The sequence below is a fragment of the Polypterus senegalus genome, chromosome 18 (genome assembly GCF_016835505.1).
Source record: "Polypterus senegalus isolate Bchr_013 chromosome 18, ASM1683550v1, whole genome shotgun sequence".
Lineage (NCBI taxonomy): Eukaryota > Metazoa > Chordata > Cladistia > Polypteriformes > Polypteridae > Polypterus > Polypterus senegalus.
This window is the reverse complement of record NC_053171.1, coordinates 30,336,563-30,355,587: the sequence shown is the minus strand read 5'-3', so window position 1 is coordinate 30,355,587 and position 19,025 is coordinate 30,336,563. Positions and strand designations below refer to the sequence as shown.

Here is a 19,025-nt window from a genome sequence, read left to right as displayed (position 1 = left end):
CTAACACTTGTTACATGTTTTTAGGTGACTCTTTTCCATGTAATCTAGGTAAAGCATATGTAATCATGAAAAAAATTCCATCACTGTTTGGAATTTCATTTTATCATTTTAATATAAAGTTTGATTATAAATAGAGAAATGATTATGTATCTATATTATCAATTAGGTATGATGAGAAACAAAGACATGATAATTGAGAAATATTATGCAACTGAAAGAGGTTCTGATGACCTTTTTCCTCTATCTCAGTATACGAGAAAGTCGAGGGGAGCATGCTTCTGATAAAAAAAAAAAAAATTTTGTCAGTCATTTTACGTCCTCAAGAACACCTTTTGTTGGTATTCGTTTTACTTGTAACATAATATTCTAATTTGGTTGCGGTTGCAGCACAGTAGTGGTCACATGTTAATACTTAAAATCCCAGTATGGTTGCTGTTAGAGTACACCAACATCCTATGTCTGTTTTTCCCTGTAAGTTGCCCACACACACACAATTTGTTGGTACCTACTTACGTGTTTTATTACATTTAACCTCTACATTTCTTGTTAACACTAAATAAGCAACACATTTAAGTAATGCAAAATGTGACTAATAAAGTGTCCAGATAGAGTATACACTGTTTAAAGGACTCAAACTATAAATTTCAATATCCTTATAACCCATCTGTTTGCTTTTTAAGTCTATTTCTTATGGTTCCCTAAAATAGTACTCTTTGTGCTGCCTTTTAAGACAGTCTTATTTATGCTGAAATACTTTACCCAAATGCTGGATTTATGACATATTATATGGGTATATTGCATGCTTAAAAAGAAGTCTCTTTCAGTAGGTAGTTTCGATGCTACAGTATGTTTTATGTGTTTTGAGATTCTAATTTTGTAAGTGATTACTCTGGATGTGGGGGCATGTTAATTACAGAAGCCTGGCACTTGCAGTTCAAAAGAAAAAGAAAAAAAACTTAAGCAATTCTCTTTGCCTACTTCTAATTTTTTTCTGTTGTAAAACTGTTGGTTTGTACCATCTGGACCTGAAGAAGCTTTAAAGCTTTAAAGATGTAAATCTTTATTCCATATATTATGAAGATGGCTATACTTCTGTGGATTTTCCCCAGCTTGTTTGCCAATACTGTGTATCTTCACAAATATACAGTACATTAAAGAAACAGTTTACCCCAATTAAAGTTTTACATTTCTTACCTTAAGAATGGGTGAAAGTAATCTTATAGCTGGCATGCTTAATATAAAATAGAGTTCTTTGCACTGTGCCTTTGAAGCTAGTTTTTCAGTTATGTGACATCCAGAAAATTGGAATGCTTGTCTTTCGAGGTCAAGCTTCGGTTTCCAATCATTTTATCCGTTTCTACAAACACTTCTACTTCTATCAAAAGTCAGGCTAAAATAGCATTTGTAAAATGTGTTTGTAATTTAATGGTGGTTCTCCTATATACATATTCAGTAATTCAATTCCAAAAAAGCATAGGCTTATATTAATGCAGTGAACATTGTTGTTTTGTAACTCCATGTTGGTTTTTTTCTCTCTTCTCTTAGAACCTTCTGGACATCATTGATCTTGGTGCTTACTGCAGCCTTCATGACATATTCCTAGGACTGTTGGTGTCCTTGCCATTCTCTTTTTCTCCAAAATATTCTCTATGTATATTGAAAAAAAATGTTGTACCTATGTTGTCTGCATTTTGGGTGAATAAAAAGAAATATTTAAGCTTTCCTTGTCCACATAGTGATTTCTTTTTGTTTTTCTCATGTTGCAGTCTGGGTAAGGAACAGATTCCATAAGTCTACAACTAGTGATTAAAGGTTCAAATAAAAATGTGCCAATCTGTCTTTATGTGAAATTTAGAAGTCCCCAGTTAATACAGCTCTTATTATGTAATGATGTAAATATTTATTTTATGAGAGCTTAAGCATTTTTTTTACATTGGCAGATAAAAATGTACTGCAGCCTGAAATACAGCAAGCAGAAATTATTTAGAGATCTGGCAAATATATTCTGTGTACTGTGCTCAATCCATGTCAGATAGTGCTGTCAGTGTGTATTCATGTACAGCTTAATTTCAAAGGAAGCCATTGATGTCGGCAAGTGCATTTTTTTTTTTTTTCTTAAAACTCACAAACGGAATCGCACAAAGCATAACTTCAAAACTTAGAAACAGTTAAACCTCCTCACTTGGTGTAGCTATTAGTGTGTTGAACCTCTTGCTGTGTGGTGACTTGCTTACTCGCCCATTCCCAAAATAGTGTTAAAAGCAGTTTCCCCCTCTACTGGTCCATCTCTCATTCACAAAACTAGCTTCACTCTTTCCTCATACCAGTGAGCTTTATTCGTGTAACTTCAACTGTAAGGTGACTTTAAGCTACTGACTGCAACAACATTTATTTATATAGCACATTTTCATACAAAAAATGTAGCTCAAAGTGCTTTACATAATGAAGAATAGAAAAATAAAAGACACAGTAAGAAAATAAAATAAGTCAACATTAATTAACATAGAATAAGAGTAAGGTCCGATGGCCAGGGAGGACAGAAAAAAATTTAGTCCCATCAATGTTGGAGCATCATGATGCTTTGAGTAGGTGGTGGTGGCGCAGGTCGCCACCACAAAGAAACTGGAAAAAGAAACGAAAGAGAGAGTAGGGGTCAGTACGGATTTTAGAGCCACCATGAATCGTTATTATGATGAATTGAACATACAGAGTATCAGGATTATGTTAAAGTGAAATTAAGAGAAGGCCATGTTAAAGTAATGTGTTTTCAGCAGTGTTTTAAAGTGCTCTACTGTATTTGCCTGGCGAATTCCTATTGACAGGCTATTCCAGATTTTAGGTGCATTACAGCAGAAGGCCACCCGGCTCACCACTTTTAAGTTTAGCTTTTGGAATTGTAAGGAGACACTCATTTGAGGATCTAAGGTTACGATTTGAAATATAGGGTGTCAGACATTCCGATATATAAGATGGGCGAGATTATTTAAGGCTTTATAAACCATAAGCAGAATTTTAAAGTCAATTCTGAAAGACACAGGTAACCAGCGTAATGACATCAAAACTGGAGAAATGTGTTCGGATTTTCTTTTCCTAGTTAGGATTCTAGCAGCTGCATTCTGCACTTGTTGCAAGTGATTTATGTCTTTTTTGGGTAGTCCTGAGAGGAGTGTATTACAGTAATCTAGTCAAGTGAAAACAAAAGCGTGAATTAATTTCTCAGCATCTTTCAATGATATAAGAGGTCTACCTTTTGCTATGTTTTTTAAGTGTTTCTTAAATGCTGTCCTAGTGGTCTGACGAATATGCGATTTTAAAATTCAGGTTACAGTCAACAGTTACCCCTAAGTTTTTTACTTCTGTCTTAACTTTTAATCCTAATGCATCAAGTTTATTTCTGATAACCTAATTGAATCAGTTATTGCCAATCACTAAAATTTCAGTTTTCTCTTTATTTAGCTTGAGAAAATTACTATTCATCCATTCAGAAATACCAGTAAGACATTGTGTTAGTGAATCGAGAGAGTCGGAGTCATCAGGTGCTATTGATAAGTACAGCTGTGTGTCATCAGCATAGCTGTGGTAGCTCACGTTGTAACCTGAGATAATCTGACCTAACGGAAGCATAAAGATTGAGAAGAGCAGTGGACCCAGGATAGAGCCTTGTGGAACACCATATAGGATATTGTGTGTCTTTGAGTTGTGATTACCACAACTAACAAAGAATTTTCTCCCTGCCAGGTAGGATTCAAACCAAAGGACATCAGACTAGACCTCCATTTAGTAGCTCCCAGTTTCCCTGCACCCTTTGATCCCTCCAAAACCTTTAAAGGGCTGAGTCTACACCACCACTTCCATGCTGTTCACTCCCTTAATGTTGTGATATCCTTGTAACAGTTCAAGCTTCATACACTGCTTAAAATATGTACTGATCAAAAATTGAGTACAGGTGTGCATACATGACATTTATAGATAAATTTGCATTTTTGTACATTGTTCCAGTAGTCTCCTTTCTTGTAAACCGTGAAACTTGTTTTGCCATTAAGCTTTGTGTTTTCTACAATTGTTATTCGATGTGCTTAATCACACTGTGCTTAATTATAAATCAATACTCTATCTCAGTTCTTCAAAATTTGTTCACATTATTTGACTTTTTATGCCTGTCATTTAAAACTAGGCAAAAACAGTTTGCTTACTGAATAAATGTAGTACTAGGGTGTTGTACGGTGTTAGCCATTATGGATGTAGTGAGAGGTCAAGCAAAATGACACCTTTTATTGGCTAACTAAACAGATTACAATATGCAAGCTTTCAAGGCAACTCGGGCCTCTTCTAACTTCCCAAACTGTAGTCTAAGTTGGTCAAGTAAATAGATTATGATTATAAATGTTTAATGATTTGTGAATATCATTGTGATCATTGATCTGACCATATAAGAGCTAGATCACACCAGTAAGATATGCAGACACTCTGGCCTTGTTACTAAAGAATTACTTTGTAAATGTCAAGCTTTCCAGTTTAATCCCCAATACTAACTCATTGTATGACTCAATTTACCTGCCGCTGCACCAACTGTAGGTACACAAACACCTGTACTATAATGACTTGTAAAACACTTTGATAAAAATCATTGCCTAAATATGAAATAAAAAAAGTTATATCAACACAATGTGACAGTCTTTGAGCTTTTATCAAATGTGTGCCTGAAAAGGAGTAAGCAGAAAATGTATTTGTAAAATACAGTACGCAATATTTAATGTATAGAACAGTTGTTCCACCAAAATATGGATGTATGCATACAAAACTACTGCCTCTCGTTTGCCAGTAATTTCATATGCCTTTTTTGGCCAGCCTCCTGACATCATTTCCACTAAATCCCATCAGTATACTGTAAATTTTTGGATAATCATTCTCCACCTTACCCATAACATGCCTAGCTGTCTTGTGAGCAGCATGCAGTGTAAGATCACTTGTTCAGGAAGTTGAACTGGGTATTTATTTTCATCACTATGTGGGAAGCAGCACATAGAACAGTACAGTGTTCATTGTTAATTTAGAAATAATGTTCTGTAATATTTGACTTTTGAAAATATAAAATGGGCACTTTGTGTCAATGCCTAGACTCATTGCATCTCAGCTGACTTAATCAAGTTGGATTCCTTTCAGATACAGACTTGTTTATATAACTCAGCTGTTAATTTATAGAACCATCCCTTGTCATGTAAAGATTTGATGAATAAGATATTCTGATTCTGGTCTTCATGTTGTCCAAAAGCCTTACTGTTTACTGAAATTTAAAAACAATCCGTTTATTTTTGAGGCTCATATTATACAGAAATCCTTTATGAGCCTTTTAGAGAAGCACCATCGAGGCTGGTCTTGGATTGTATGAGGCCTCTTGTGAAAGACCACTCAGATCCACTGCAGTTTCTTTGTAGTAATTCTAGTGTGTATTCATGGGGGGGTTGTTGTTTATTACATTTATCAAGCTTCTGTAAAAAGCCAAATTTCCCTCTTTTCCTTAGGGCATTTTTGGGGCCACTGAGAGGTTACTTTAATCACTGTTTTTTGGGACAAATAAATAGATATCTATCTATCTAAAATAAGGTTGAAGTCCTGCACATTTGAACCTAACCATACACTTCTGTGCTTCAACGCTTTTTATTTCAACAACTGATTGTTCTTTTTCCTGAGCGATTCATTCTTTACTACTGATGCTTAGACTTGCCTACTACTTACTGTAGATTATCATCACCTATTTAGGTAGTGCCTTTATCCAAGACAGCTTTCGAAATCAAGTGACTTTTCAATTCTTTACAGATATTTTTTACAATTGCAGTGCATGCAGTTTAGGTCACACATTGAGGCAGAGGTTTGGAATTGAACCTGGAAGTTTCTAGCTTTGAAGTCTAGTGTGCTTTGCCATCCACACAATATTGATTACTAATAATTATACTAGATACATTTTTCGTCTGCTTGTGAGCTTGATAGTTGGATACTGCATTATAATCTTGTTTTCACTGTTAAGTGTCTTATGATTTGGTATTGTTGTTAATTATGCTATACAAGAAAATGATGGAATACTCTCCATATTTGTACAATTATACCACCTACAAAGTTTACAAAATGAAGATGCAATGCTCTCTTTATTTGTACAATTAGGTTACCAGAAAATTAAGTGGCTCATTTTATTTGTATCAAAGACAGGAATTTTAAATTTCAGTTTGTGGTCTACAGTTCGGAATTTTTGCCACTATACGCAACGCCTAGGCGCTTTATTTCTTATAGAGCCTTTCTGTTTCTAGCACAGACTTAAGTTTTTCTTAAATATATATTTATGTTCAAAGTATTTTTGTCTTACCTCAATGCGTTGCTCTTTTTTCTTTTCTTAATCTTTGCCAAACATAGGGTCTTGACAACATTTAAAATAAGATTTTAACTTTGGCACGGTTTTTTTAATTTGATATTGCATCATGATCTTTACCGAAATAGGTAATTTATACTTTGTAAGGCACCTGGCAATGGTCCACGCAGTTCAAGGCGCTATATATAAAAAAAAAATGTTTGCTCCGACAGGATGTTTTGCGGTGTAGAGCGAACGCACCCAAAACCCCCACCACCAACGAACACACGTTTCATTTGGGCATTCTTGGGGCCACTGAGAGGTTACTTTAATCTATTTTTTTAATCCAGCTCCACATTCCAGCCTTGTCGCGTCATATGGTGACGTCACGAGGCCGCCTGACAAGCATTCGCTTTACCTGCTCCTTGGAGCGATCCAATTTCTAGTAAAACTAGGGGGAAGAAAGATGGAAAGAGGTGCGAAGTCTTTTTCGCCCGTAAGCTTAAATGTAAAATATAAATGAACACCCAATTAACTACAATATGTATTACAACATGTTTTGTTACACTACCGAACTAAAGCTGTACAGTCTCCCAAAATCAGAGCTCCTTTATGGTTATCTACCCACTACGTATACGTTGAGACGCCCGCTTGTGCCAACCTACCTGCTGTCACCTCCCCCATTCTTCCCAGTGTGGAAATACATTATGGATTGTAAATTTGATTTTGTGTGGTAACTGGGATCGCTAACTGGAAAAATTCACTCAAAGAGCATTTAGAATTCACCAAAGACGTGCAGGGAGTGCAGCAAGCTTGTCCGGTTCTGGATTCGTTTATAGGCTCGGTAGGGGGCGTCGGCGGTGAAGAGCAATGCATTCAGTTAACGTATAGTAGGTAGAAGATTAAGCACTCTGTGAGACGAGAGTGGATCAAGAAATATAAAGCATCCGCCAAATCGAACCAAGCGACCAAGAGTCGTTTCTTTAATCACCTCTCAGCAGCTAATGACAGTCTCGAGCTGTGCGGCCCGACCGCCGCGGTCTTGACCAGTTGCGGTGCGGCCTGCGACTCGCCGAGAGGCCGGTCAAGAGTCAGCTGGGCACCCTCTTACTCTCTCCTCGTCTTCTGTTACTCCGCATCCTGAGCAATTTGAGGGTATTTGAAGAGGAGCGTAGGGAGAAGAGCATATTGGAGAGAACAGCCTTCGATCAGCTAATGCCGTCTAGTCTATGAGGATCCCTACGCCAAGAGAGCGAATATGATGCCGGTGAGTGTGTAGCTGAGATTGATGGGAGTCAGTTCCGTTCGTTGCATGGTTCAGAGTGGTGGAAGTGGAAACAGCAGGGCATCGAGTGGGTGACCCTCATAAACAGAACACTAACAGATACTCCAGGATTATACATGAAGTGTATACTGTAACGTAAGAGCCAATCTGATGAAGCTCTTTAATTCTGGCGCTGTGCTTTGAAGAAATAGAATATTTATATCATATGTAATTGAAACACAATCATTACTAAACTAAGACGCCTTAAAGTTCAGATAGAAATGTTTTCCTCATTTCCGCAGTGGGAGCACGGTCAGGTTAAATGGCTTACCCGGGTTCACATCATGAAACAGTTGTGGCAATTTTAGTTGTCATTTTTGTGTTTTCCGGGCTGACATGTAACTGCTGGTCACATAGGTTACAAACGCAGTGTATGTGTTATATTTTGAAGTGGACATTACCCTGGAGTGCTTTGTATGTCCTGTACAACTGTATCGGTATTTTTTAACATTTCAACACTAGTAGCTTAAATTACTGCCTCATCATATTGATGAGGTAGTACGGAATGAATTACAAAACTTGCCGCTTTATTTTGTGCATTTTGAGGTGAACATCTGGAGATAATTTGGAACATTTGGAGGTGACACTGTTGTGACAATGGTAGCATTGCTTAGACTGGTTCAGTTTCCATCTGTGTAGCTATTGGAATTAAACCCATTTGAACATGGGCAGGACATGCAAAGTCCAAAATAATATGTTGTCAGGATGGTTACTAAAAAGGATTCTTCATTAGAGCATGACTGTTGTAAAAAAAATACCGGCTTAGAAAATGAACAAAAAACTAATTGGAAGGATAGAGCAATAGCAATTGATTTACAAATTCCAGGTGATTTCTTGTGTCATTGGCAGCCTTCTGATCATAGCGTGTTATGAAAATCACTCCAAGGAACGTACAAGAGAATAAGTAACTTTGAATTGGCTGTATAATGAGTGTGTGTAGATGTGTGTGTTTGCGTTCTGTGTTGGACAGGTGCCCAGCTAATGTTGTTTTTTAAATTTGGCCATGGTGCCAGTGTGAGCTTCACCTCTTCACAACCCTGAATTGGGTTAAGTGGATTGAGAATGGATGGATGTATAATTACTGTACTGTATTTCAGCCTGAAGGCACTATGAGGGCAACTGAAACATGCATAGTCGGTGGTGGTATATTGTTTCATTTTCTTTTTTTTTTTTTTAACATAAAGGCGCTATGAAGGCAACTGATATGAGGATAGTCTGTAATGAGCTGATGAACTTCTGTCGAAATACACCTTATTTGTTAAGGCTGCTATGCTTTTATCCATTTATTTATATAACTTGTTTTAGCAATATATCTAAATTTACTTCAGAAAACCGCTCTTCTATATTTTAATACATTAAGTGTTTAAGTTTAGTGTGTGCTTTCTTTCCAATTTCCTGTCTTAAACCTTTTTATTCCTCTTCACCTGTGCCATGTTTCAGATTTGAGTTCATCCATCAATTCTTACACTTACAACATATTACGACAAGGTTTTTTGATGTTATTATTTCAAATGTATTCTTGTTCTGTGTGTGCTTGAATGCTTCCATGACTTTTTCCCTTTTTCGTTAAGTCTTTACCTGTCATACCTTTCCTCATTTTAGGTCCATATATATTTTGCTGTATTATGCCCAGTTGCTATACATTGTGCACATATAGACTTGAACATTTATGTGAACCCATAGGTGGTGTGCTGGTGCTAAATATCTGGTCAACCTTTTTTTATCCATTCAGTCTGTTTTCCATACTTCTGTGCCTGCATAGGGTCTATTTTTGTGAGTGTGTGTATTTGGTTGGGTTGTTGGTGTTTTCTTCTCCTCCATTGTCAGGTTCTGTGACAATCTAGCTAAAGTCACTGTTCTTTTAATCAGATTTTTATACAAATGTTACATGGCTTTTTAATTTTCTCTTATTCTTTTGTAGCTGGAGATATGTACAAGCATTCTTAGCCTGTCCTCACCAAATGAATGCTACCTGTATTTAAGAATCAGCTCAGTTGAAGTGAATTCTGTCAATTCCATCTATTTATTTTCCCCCACTCTTTTTTTTCAACACTGAGGTTGTGAGGAGCTAGAGCCTATCCTGATAGTGGTAGGTGCAAGGCAGGAACCAATCTGATGTAAGGCACAGCTATACACACGTGCACACTGACTCACATGGTGCCAGTTTAGATTTGCCAGTTAGGTCACTGAATTTTTATTCTTCTTTGTCCATGTAAATTTAAAAATACAATATCCTTTCCATGGCTACAGGTATAGGAACTGCATCCTGTCTTGGCTATATTGAGTTCAAATCTGGAACCACGTTTGTTAGGCTAGCAGTCAATTACAGGGTGCACTAATGCTCATACTAGGCTAATTTAGAGTTGCAGTCAATCAAAGCGCACGTCTTTGGGAGTACCTGGAGTCACCATTAACAGTTTCTTTTCAGGATAGGTATCATTGTAAAATTTTTTGTTTGACGGCTTATAGTGTGACACAGTAGTAAATAATGCTGCATCACAGGTACCAAGGGATTCAGTTCAATTTCTGGCCCCTCACTGTCTTTGTGGCATTTGTATTTGTCTGTAGGATTTCTTTGTTTTTTTTCCTTTTAAATTCCAACTTCTGAAAGATGTGTTGGTTAAAGTAAGCTGTGATTCTAAATTGGCTTGGTGTCATTATATGTGTAAGTGTACTCATAGATGTCCTGTTGAATTGGTTGCTGACTCATACATAGTGCTGATGAGAGAATTTCTGCTTTTCCGTAATCTTACAACTTGGTTAAGTTGAGTTATATGATGGATTGATAGTTTGATGGATTCATTAAATGGGTGGCTATAGAGCTGACTTTTATCTTTTTAAGACTTGGACTTCCCCACACAAAAAGGGCAAAAAAAGTATTTGTCATTGCCACTCTCAGTCCAGTATTGTGGCAGTTTGAGAACATAAGAGGTTTAACAAATAAGAGGGGACCATTCAGTACATCAGGCTCCTTTGGTGAACTAATAGATAATTTGTCCTAATATATCTTTCAGATATTTATTTAAAGTTATTAAGTGTTTTGCTTCATCTACTTACAGATAGCTGATTCCAAATTCCCATAACTCTTCATGTGAGAAAATGTTTGCAAGCTTCAGTCTTAAGTGCATTTCCCCTTAATTTTTACCAGTGTCTTTGGGTACATGATTTGTAGTTTAACTGAATGAATTCTGCTGGACCAAATTTATCAATTTGAGTATTCTGAAGGTCTTGATTAGGTCCCAACATAGCCACCTTTGCTCAAGACTAAAGAGATATAATAACCTATGTCTATTAGAGTAGTACTTGCACTTTAGTCCATAGATGCACTGGGTTGCTCTTCTCTGCACAGCTTCAAGTCTTTCTTGTAGTGTGCTGACCAGAACAGCACACAATACTCATCCATTGCATTGTATAGTCTGAGCATAAAGTCCATTGGTGTGTTTTCAACGGTCTTTACAATATAACCAAACATTTTATGTTTGCTTTTTGATTGCTTCTAAAGACTGCATATACAATGAGGATATTGTAAGGTTATTAAGACAAGTACTAATGCTTGATTGTAATCAATTGAGAGCTCTTCTTCATGCTGGAACATTTGCAGACCCCACACACCTCTGGATTAACTCTGTACAGTGCACTGGGAGTTGTGAGGATGTAGGGCCAGCCATTGCCCTACTGCTGGAGGACAAGGCTTAGTTGTTTTTTGTCTTTTCTTATTTTATCAGTTTGTTCTTGTGACATTCATGCACAATCCATTCATTCACTGTTATTTCTGCCATATCATGGGGTGTATTTGATATGACCAGATGAGAAGCAGGGGAAGTTTTTACTGTTCATTTTTCTCGTTTCATTTTTTGTACTACCTCATAGTGTCTCTTCTCAGTGAAGTCCCTCTTGATAAATAGAAAGTAGCTTGGTAAGAAGCTAATTGATATTGGCAAGCAGCAGTTGGTTTTAATCACTGCATTTCATGCCTCTCTTCACCTGCATCTGCTCATTTCTTATACCTGATTGCCTTCTTGTTAACCATTTTCTGTTAATTCTGATGTACAAACTCAGCAGTCCAGGTATTTTAAAGAAGAGTCCCATTATGAAAATCCTAATTGAATGTTGCCCTTTTTATGTTAGTGATGTTTACTCCAATGCTTACAGCATGGTATATAGCCGTTCGAAATGATTCAGAGAGGGAGAATGTCGTTTTCATGAGGATAATAACCACTTATAATGGGGGCAAAGAGAACCACAAGTTAATTCCAAGGTGTTGTGTGAGACAGCACCACACGGGAATTTAATGTATCTCAGTTTCCAGTAGTCTAATTCAGAAATAGTTAGTGTTTATCAACACAAAACATTTAATGGAGCAGCTTGGCTGTCTCAGGCTAGGTCCTAATAACTGTTTTCATAAGCCATTTTGTTTTGCAGAATAGTGTTTTCATCTCTGTTTTGCTACATTATGTACCTGTCTTGGTCTGAGTTATTGACATTGGTCGCTCGTTTCCATTATCATTCATCTGTGGATATTTTTAAAATATGTTTATCATTATTTTTGCAAAGATGTTTGGTTCATTATAGGATGGGAGGAACAACAGACTGCCTGGTTGTATCAGGACCTGTGCAGGAGAAGTCCTGAGGATGTCTGTTCATCATAAGACAATGTCACTCTTGTGCATACACACACATGCACACTGGTCAATCTACCCTCACCAGTTCATTTATAATGAGTGATTTTTGGATATGTGGAGAAATTTGCAGCTTATAAACAAATTTACTGTGAAATATATACAATAATACAGAATATCGAATAGTAGGACAAATGGAGTATTAGAATTGTTATGTATACAGAGTACAGCAGTGCCTGCGTATTTGTGTTTGTATGTACATCTTTATATGATTGTGTATGTATGTGCTTAATACATATTTAATTGAGGGAGAGAAAGAGTAGGTAATTGTGTTAGGCTCTTTGGCACCATGATTGTGTGAATATGAAATTGTTTGTGGGTCCCTTCTTTGCACCCCACCACTCTAAACTGGATTAAGCCTGCTTGAAAATGCTATCTTATATACAGTATAAGAAACGTGATATTGAAGTAATCGCTCCTTTGAATGGAAACTATATGTAGAGTTTTTCAATTTCAAAATTGTTCGTATTCATATATAATTTAAATGCACTTACAATAGTTTATTCCATACTTGTACTAGCAGTAACATCTTTCATATTTAATTCAGACTTTTTTCTGTTCCTGCTTTATCACATTTTACGGGTGAAGGATATTCAAAACTAAACACTGCAGCACAGAGTACAAGACAACAACAGTAACTGTGACTGTATGAGAAAGCAGCCTGTCACAGGAATTCAATTTTGGGCCGTTACTCTCAGGAAAGATGCAAAAACATGCATGTAAGCTTTATAGGAGACTTTTAAATATGACTGCTATGTATGAGTGTAAATTTGTGTGTTTATCTTACAATGAATTGGCATATAATCACAACTGTAGGTCCTCCACACTGACTTTGAACTGGATAATTGGGTACAGAAAATTGATGGATGGATGAATAAGTACACCAATGTTGAGCTGAAAGATGATTGAATTATGAAAGCTTACCATAATTTTGCCAACTAAGTGTCTTGATCATGAAGAGGGAGAAAAACGTTCATAAGCATGTGTTTGAAGCCTATCTACTGTTAACAGAAAGCTTGATTAAATTATTAGCTAACAAAATATATTTATAGTTTTTTTTTTTTTCCTCCTTGTTTTTGTTATCTCTCTTTCTAGTTAACGAGTAACCTGACTATTTCTGGCTTTGAAGCTAGCATTGTGAGTTTCCCACTGTGCACTTTCTTTTTTTTTTTTGAACAAGACACCATCCTGTGCTCTGTCTAGTGGAACCAGAAGCAGGTGTTTAATGCAAGACGGCAGATTTTAAAATCATCCTGGTACATTTTTGTACAAAGTAATTTTTTTTCAGCCGAGTGTTTCAATTGTGCTTGTACACATTGTGAAACACATTGTTACTGTTACACATTATGTTAACTTTCAATAAACAGTATTTCGAAACTTAAATATTTAATATGGTAACTAGTCTTTTAAAAATCATCCCAATGTAGAATGTTTTTATCTTTTTTAAATGTCTTTCTTGTCCACGTTCACTCACATTCCTGAATGCTTAAAACCCCTCTCCTGTTTTGTGTGTTTGTGTATTTTGTGGTCCCATCCCCTTCAAAAGAAAGAAAAGTACATATGTGCAAATAACCAAAGCTTTAGTTTGGTCACAGTGCTGTTTAGAATGTCTCAGTTGATCAGCAGTGGCATGATGAGCCAACCACAGGAGAGAGAAGCATATATGAGGTTAACCAAGTTTGGTCAGGTTGGCATTTCTTTGACCTCTAGTTAAGGAGATAATTTGAAAAAAGGAAAAAAAAGCCTGTCCCATGAGCCCCACCTCGAGAGAATCAACTGAAGCAGCATATTGTCTTTTGTTTTATTACTTTGCTTGGAGTTTGGAAAGCTAATTTCACATTGTTAAGTAAACTGGTTAAACCAGGTAGGGTGTTCAAAATTGTGCCTTAAATGTTTTATAATGTCTCCTCTCATCAAATCGAGAATGAGGAGACTTATTGTGAAGGCTTTCTTTGTGAATCCCTGGAGCAGAAGACTGTGGACTTTTTATGAACCTAGCCAAAAAGTCTAGAGCAGTTGCACCAATATCTGTTTTTTCATGTTATTCCTTTTAAATGCACAAGTTAGTCAGATTGTCAACCATTTTTTTTTTCATATAGCACCTTTCAATGTGCACAGAGTGTTTTAGAAAACATGAGAATACAATGAAATATAAAATAACTAGATAACACAAAGCAGTCAGAATATCTTGAGGTATGTTCTTTTTGAGTGCATTGTTTTAATTTTAAGTGAAGACATCTTGATCTGTATTTCTGTAGCCTATAAGATGAAATGCTCAGTTGCAAGCAAGAAAAAAAGTTTTGTGGCTTAAAAGTTGAAATCATCAGTGTTCATCTGGCACAAGTGCTTTTACCACGGGTGTACACTAGTTAGCACAGCTGTCTGTGTGCCCAGTTGCTGTCCATGCCTAGTTTCCACATATTCCCCATGCCTTCAGGAGTTTTTTCTTAGAATACATTCAGAGTGTTTTTTATTTCCTCTGGCCTGGCAACAAGTGTGCAGCCAAAATGCAGATATTTGTGAAAATGCAGACCGGTTAGACAATCACCTGTGAGGTGTAGCCCAGAGACACAATTGAAAATGTCAAGGCAAAGATTCAAGATAAAGAAGACGTTCCTCTGGATTAGCAACGTCTAATCTTTGCTGGCAAGTAGCTGGAGAATGGACGCACATTATCACACAACAACATCCAGATAGAGTCCACCCTTCACCTGGTTTTGTGCCTTCATGGTGGCATCATCGAGCCATCCCTCCACCAGCTTGCTCAGAAATACAACTGTGAGAAAATTATCTGCTGCAAGTGTTATGCACGTTTGCATCAACATGCTGTTAAATTGCGCAAGAAGAAATGCAGCCACACCAACAACTTGTGGCCCAAGAAGAAGATCAAGTAAACTGTGTGATATGTTTCAAATTATTGTCTGTGTGGAAAATAATAAATTTGACAAAGTTTGTTGAGGAAAAAAAAAAAAGAATACATTGACACTTGTACGTTTTCATTTACAAATGGTGTTTTACAACAAAAATGATCTGTGTTTTCACATTGCTTACAAAAGTTTCTCTGTCCACACTAAAGTGAATGAAAATGTATAAGATGCAAACGTTTGCTTACACTGGGTATGTGTGCATCAGTGGAAAAATCCTTGAAGGAATGGCAACACTGCTAGCCGCATGTATGCAACCTTCAAGTTGTACAAAACAAGGTTTAGATGCATACAGTTAAGCAACACAAGTGCCAAGGAAAGTAACTTCTCTGTTTCGGCTATGCTGAATTATAGTTTTCTTCTGTGAATAGTGACCAATCAGGGAATGAAATGTTGTAACGAGCAGGATCCAGTCAGGAAAGGACTATGTAATAAGCTTGACCAAATCAGAGTGAAATTAGAAATTATGTTTCTCACCCGTTCACATTGAAATGCCAATGCAGTGTTTTCAGAAGTGTATGGCTCTAGAGAGCAATTTCAGAATTCTCCATTTTTTGTGTGTTAAAGAGACCATAGTAGTGTGGATAAAAACAGAAAATGGAGACTAATATCTGTGTTTTTAAATGACAATGTAGTATTGTAAACTAGAAACACAATCACTCCAACTTGTGTCTCATCTGCTCAGTTGAAACCTGTTTGGGGGACAGTAACGTTTTCACACATAAAAATTGCTTGTTTGATTCTTTTCACTGAAAACAAATGAAAAACGTGCATTTGGTTGGTTGACTTGCTATGATCACTTGAAATGTCATCTAGGATTAGTTCAGCCTTGCTCCTGATTCTGCTTGGACAATCTCTTTGACCCAGTAGTGAAGTCAGTAGGTTTGGAAAATGGAAGCATGATGCTTATTGTGAAAATTCCTTCCCAAAGCATACAAGATAACAAAACAGAGTCCAAAAATGCAAATACAGTATAACAGATAAGGAAATACTGTGATACACAGAAGAACTTGCAAATTCTTTGCTTTTAATTTGTAACACTAAACAATGAATTGAATTTACACAGAAGTCAATTGACAGTAAAACATGATATCCATCGCAGTAGAGTCAGCCTTGTTATATCAGAGACAGTTATTAAAAAAATAAGTATAAAGGATAAATGTAAAAATCAAAAGAGAAAAATTGGGTCTGTAGACATAATTTGAAGATTATGATCGATGTAGCCTCCTAGATAGAAGCACTGTCTCATTAAGATAGAATAAGAGCTTTTTTTTGACATGAGTCTGACAGACTTGATCCTGGATGGTGAAATTGCTCCATATTTAATCATGTGTCAGCTGTATTGGTGAGTAACTGCACCTTGGCTGGAACTGAACACATTCTCCTGCCAGGCTTGGGATTAAGAGTTCAATAATGGGAGCCATTCTGTACTTTACTGTAAGGTGCCTGCATTGCCTTGAGTGTATCAAGGTGTGTTGATGCACTTTCAATTTTTTCCATAATGCATCTAATCCTGTAGCACTTGATAACAAATATCAGAGAAGGAGCATTGTGGTTATTGCTGAGTATACCTCTACAATGTTATAGGATTAAGAATAAAAAGTTAATTGGGAGCACGCACTTCATATTTCTTGTATGGCTACATGTTTTGATTGGGTGGTTTTGGGGGTGTGCACAAGTTTAAGACCTAGAATTAAAATCAAGATAACATACAAAATACGTAATTCAAATTATTTTTATTGGCTTTTTCTTTTTTCATTTTTTATGTTTGAGTTGTAATTATTAGTAGGGTGAAGGAAGTAGCACAAAGATTATATTTTGAACTAAATTCAAGTTCATTCTTTTTGCAGATTTAATGTAAGCAATATGGTACAGTACTACAGTGTTTAATGCAGCGGCTATACAGGTCCACCACCATCTTAGGATTGAACTAAGGCCAAGGCATCATCTGTGTGAGAACTGCTAGTTCTGCAAGTGTCTACTTATGTTATTTCTCCCACATCTGAAAAATGTCAAGGCTCAGTTAAACTAATGACCCTGAACTGGCCTCATGCGAGGGACAGTGGGCGTGAACATGTCTGGTGATGAACTGGCACTATACTCGGGACAGGTTCCTATACTGATCCCTTTGCTTCCAGGAAGAGCTCTGGCCCTGTGTTCCCTGTCTGATTTAAAATGGTTTGAAAATGGATGAATAAAATAAATACAGATTTTTTTTTTCTTTGCTTTTTCCCCTCCATGAATGCCAATTCTCTTTCACTTGTATTATGAATATTGGTTTGCAGTAGTAGCAGACAGATTCTTGAATGTGGTGATGTGGTCTTGGGTTTTTTTTTTTTGGACATCCTGTAACTGCTTTTACTATGTTCTGCAATATAATTTAAATGGAAGTCCCATCTGTCTCTGATACCTGTGTTTCATTAAAGTGTTTTTGTTGTTGTTATTGTTAAATGGTAGACAGAATTGTTCAGCAATGTACTGGTGCTCCTATTTAAAACTGGTTCCTGCTTTGTCCATTAAGCTGATGTTAAATAAATGGATAGATTTGTGCAGAGGCTGAGTTTCAGAACATTTTGCTATATTTTCATAACACTTTCTAGGCTGCTGACCACTTGTGTAACATTTTGCCTTCCTAAGGGTCTAATTACATTGTGACTAGGTTAATTATATAAACCTATATGGGTGAGAACAGATTGACTACATTTCTTATCTTTATTTAAAGGAGGCTTTGCCTTTGTGGTTGGTTCTTTGATTGGTTCCTGTACCAAAATATGGACATTTGTGGCTAACTTACCAATTTATATATATAACAATTCTTATTTACTTATCCTGTTTTGTTAATCAGTGGTTCCCAAAGTCAGTCCTGTGGGACCTCTTAGATTGCAGTTTTTTTCATGCCAATTTCACAATGAGGTTATTGTTATTTTTATTGATTTCATAATCTGGTTAGATGTCATTTTTTATTTTCTTATTCTAAAAAAATCTTACATTTTTTCATTCTGCTAAAACTCTAAATGCTCAAGTTTCCTTTACCATTTTCTTTTTAATTTATCCTATTCTGTGGAGTTTTCTCCCTTAATTTTGCCCAAATGCTGAAGACACTGAAAGATAAAATGGAGCAATTGCTTTAGTGCTTTATTCGCTTCTCTGATGATTTGTAAGAAATGTTTCTTAATAAGCAGACAAGAACATGGCAGTGAAGTTATTACTCCTCCTTAGCATTCAGTGTTGTTTACCCATGTTGTCTGTATTGGATATTGCTAATCATCAGCATTTGGATACATTTAAAGTATCATACTCTTCAGAAAAAGTTTTTATTTTTTATTTTTTAAGAAAACAGCAAAATAAACATTTTAAACTTTGAGGAAAAAAATACAGATATTTAAGATAGTCTCAGAATTAATTGTAGGCTAAATAGCTAAACAATAAAATCAGTAACAAGTAAGAAAGATGCCATGATTGTTAAATTGGTTGGAATGAAAACCTACAGCCATTAGTTTGTAAAATAATGTAGCATAAAATTCTCACACGCACAGTTTCAGTTCATGGTTATAGGTAGCCAGAGCCTTTTTTGGCAGCATTGGGTGCAAGTCAGGAAACATCCCCAGATGGGATACCAGTCTATCACAGGGTTCACACATGCACACATCCATTTAGCCAATGTAGAATTCCCCATTTAATATGCATCTTTTGGGATATGTGAGGATTATACATCTAGAACTTAGGAAAATGTGTAAACTCCATGCAGGCAAAGACCA

General features: G+C 36.3%; 1 protein-coding gene and 1 pseudogene across 1 annotated transcript in view; both read left to right on the top strand.

Annotated features, from left to right (window-relative positions):
* The window catches only part of atp5mj (ATP synthase membrane subunit j), a 10,269-nt gene extending 8,547 nt beyond the window's left edge, over positions 1-1,722 (top strand). The window contains exon 4 of the mRNA XM_039741822.1: positions 1,546-1,722. Coding sequence (XP_039597756.1) covers positions 1,546-1,565 — 20 coding nt within the window. The 3' untranslated portion in view covers positions 1,566-1,722. The remainder of the gene's footprint in view (positions 1-1,545) is intronic.
* A 12,903-nt stretch (positions 1,723-14,625) lies between these two features.
* Positions 14,626-15,237, top strand: LOC120518840 (annotated as a pseudogene).
* Positions 15,238-19,025: the final 3,788 nt, after the last annotated feature.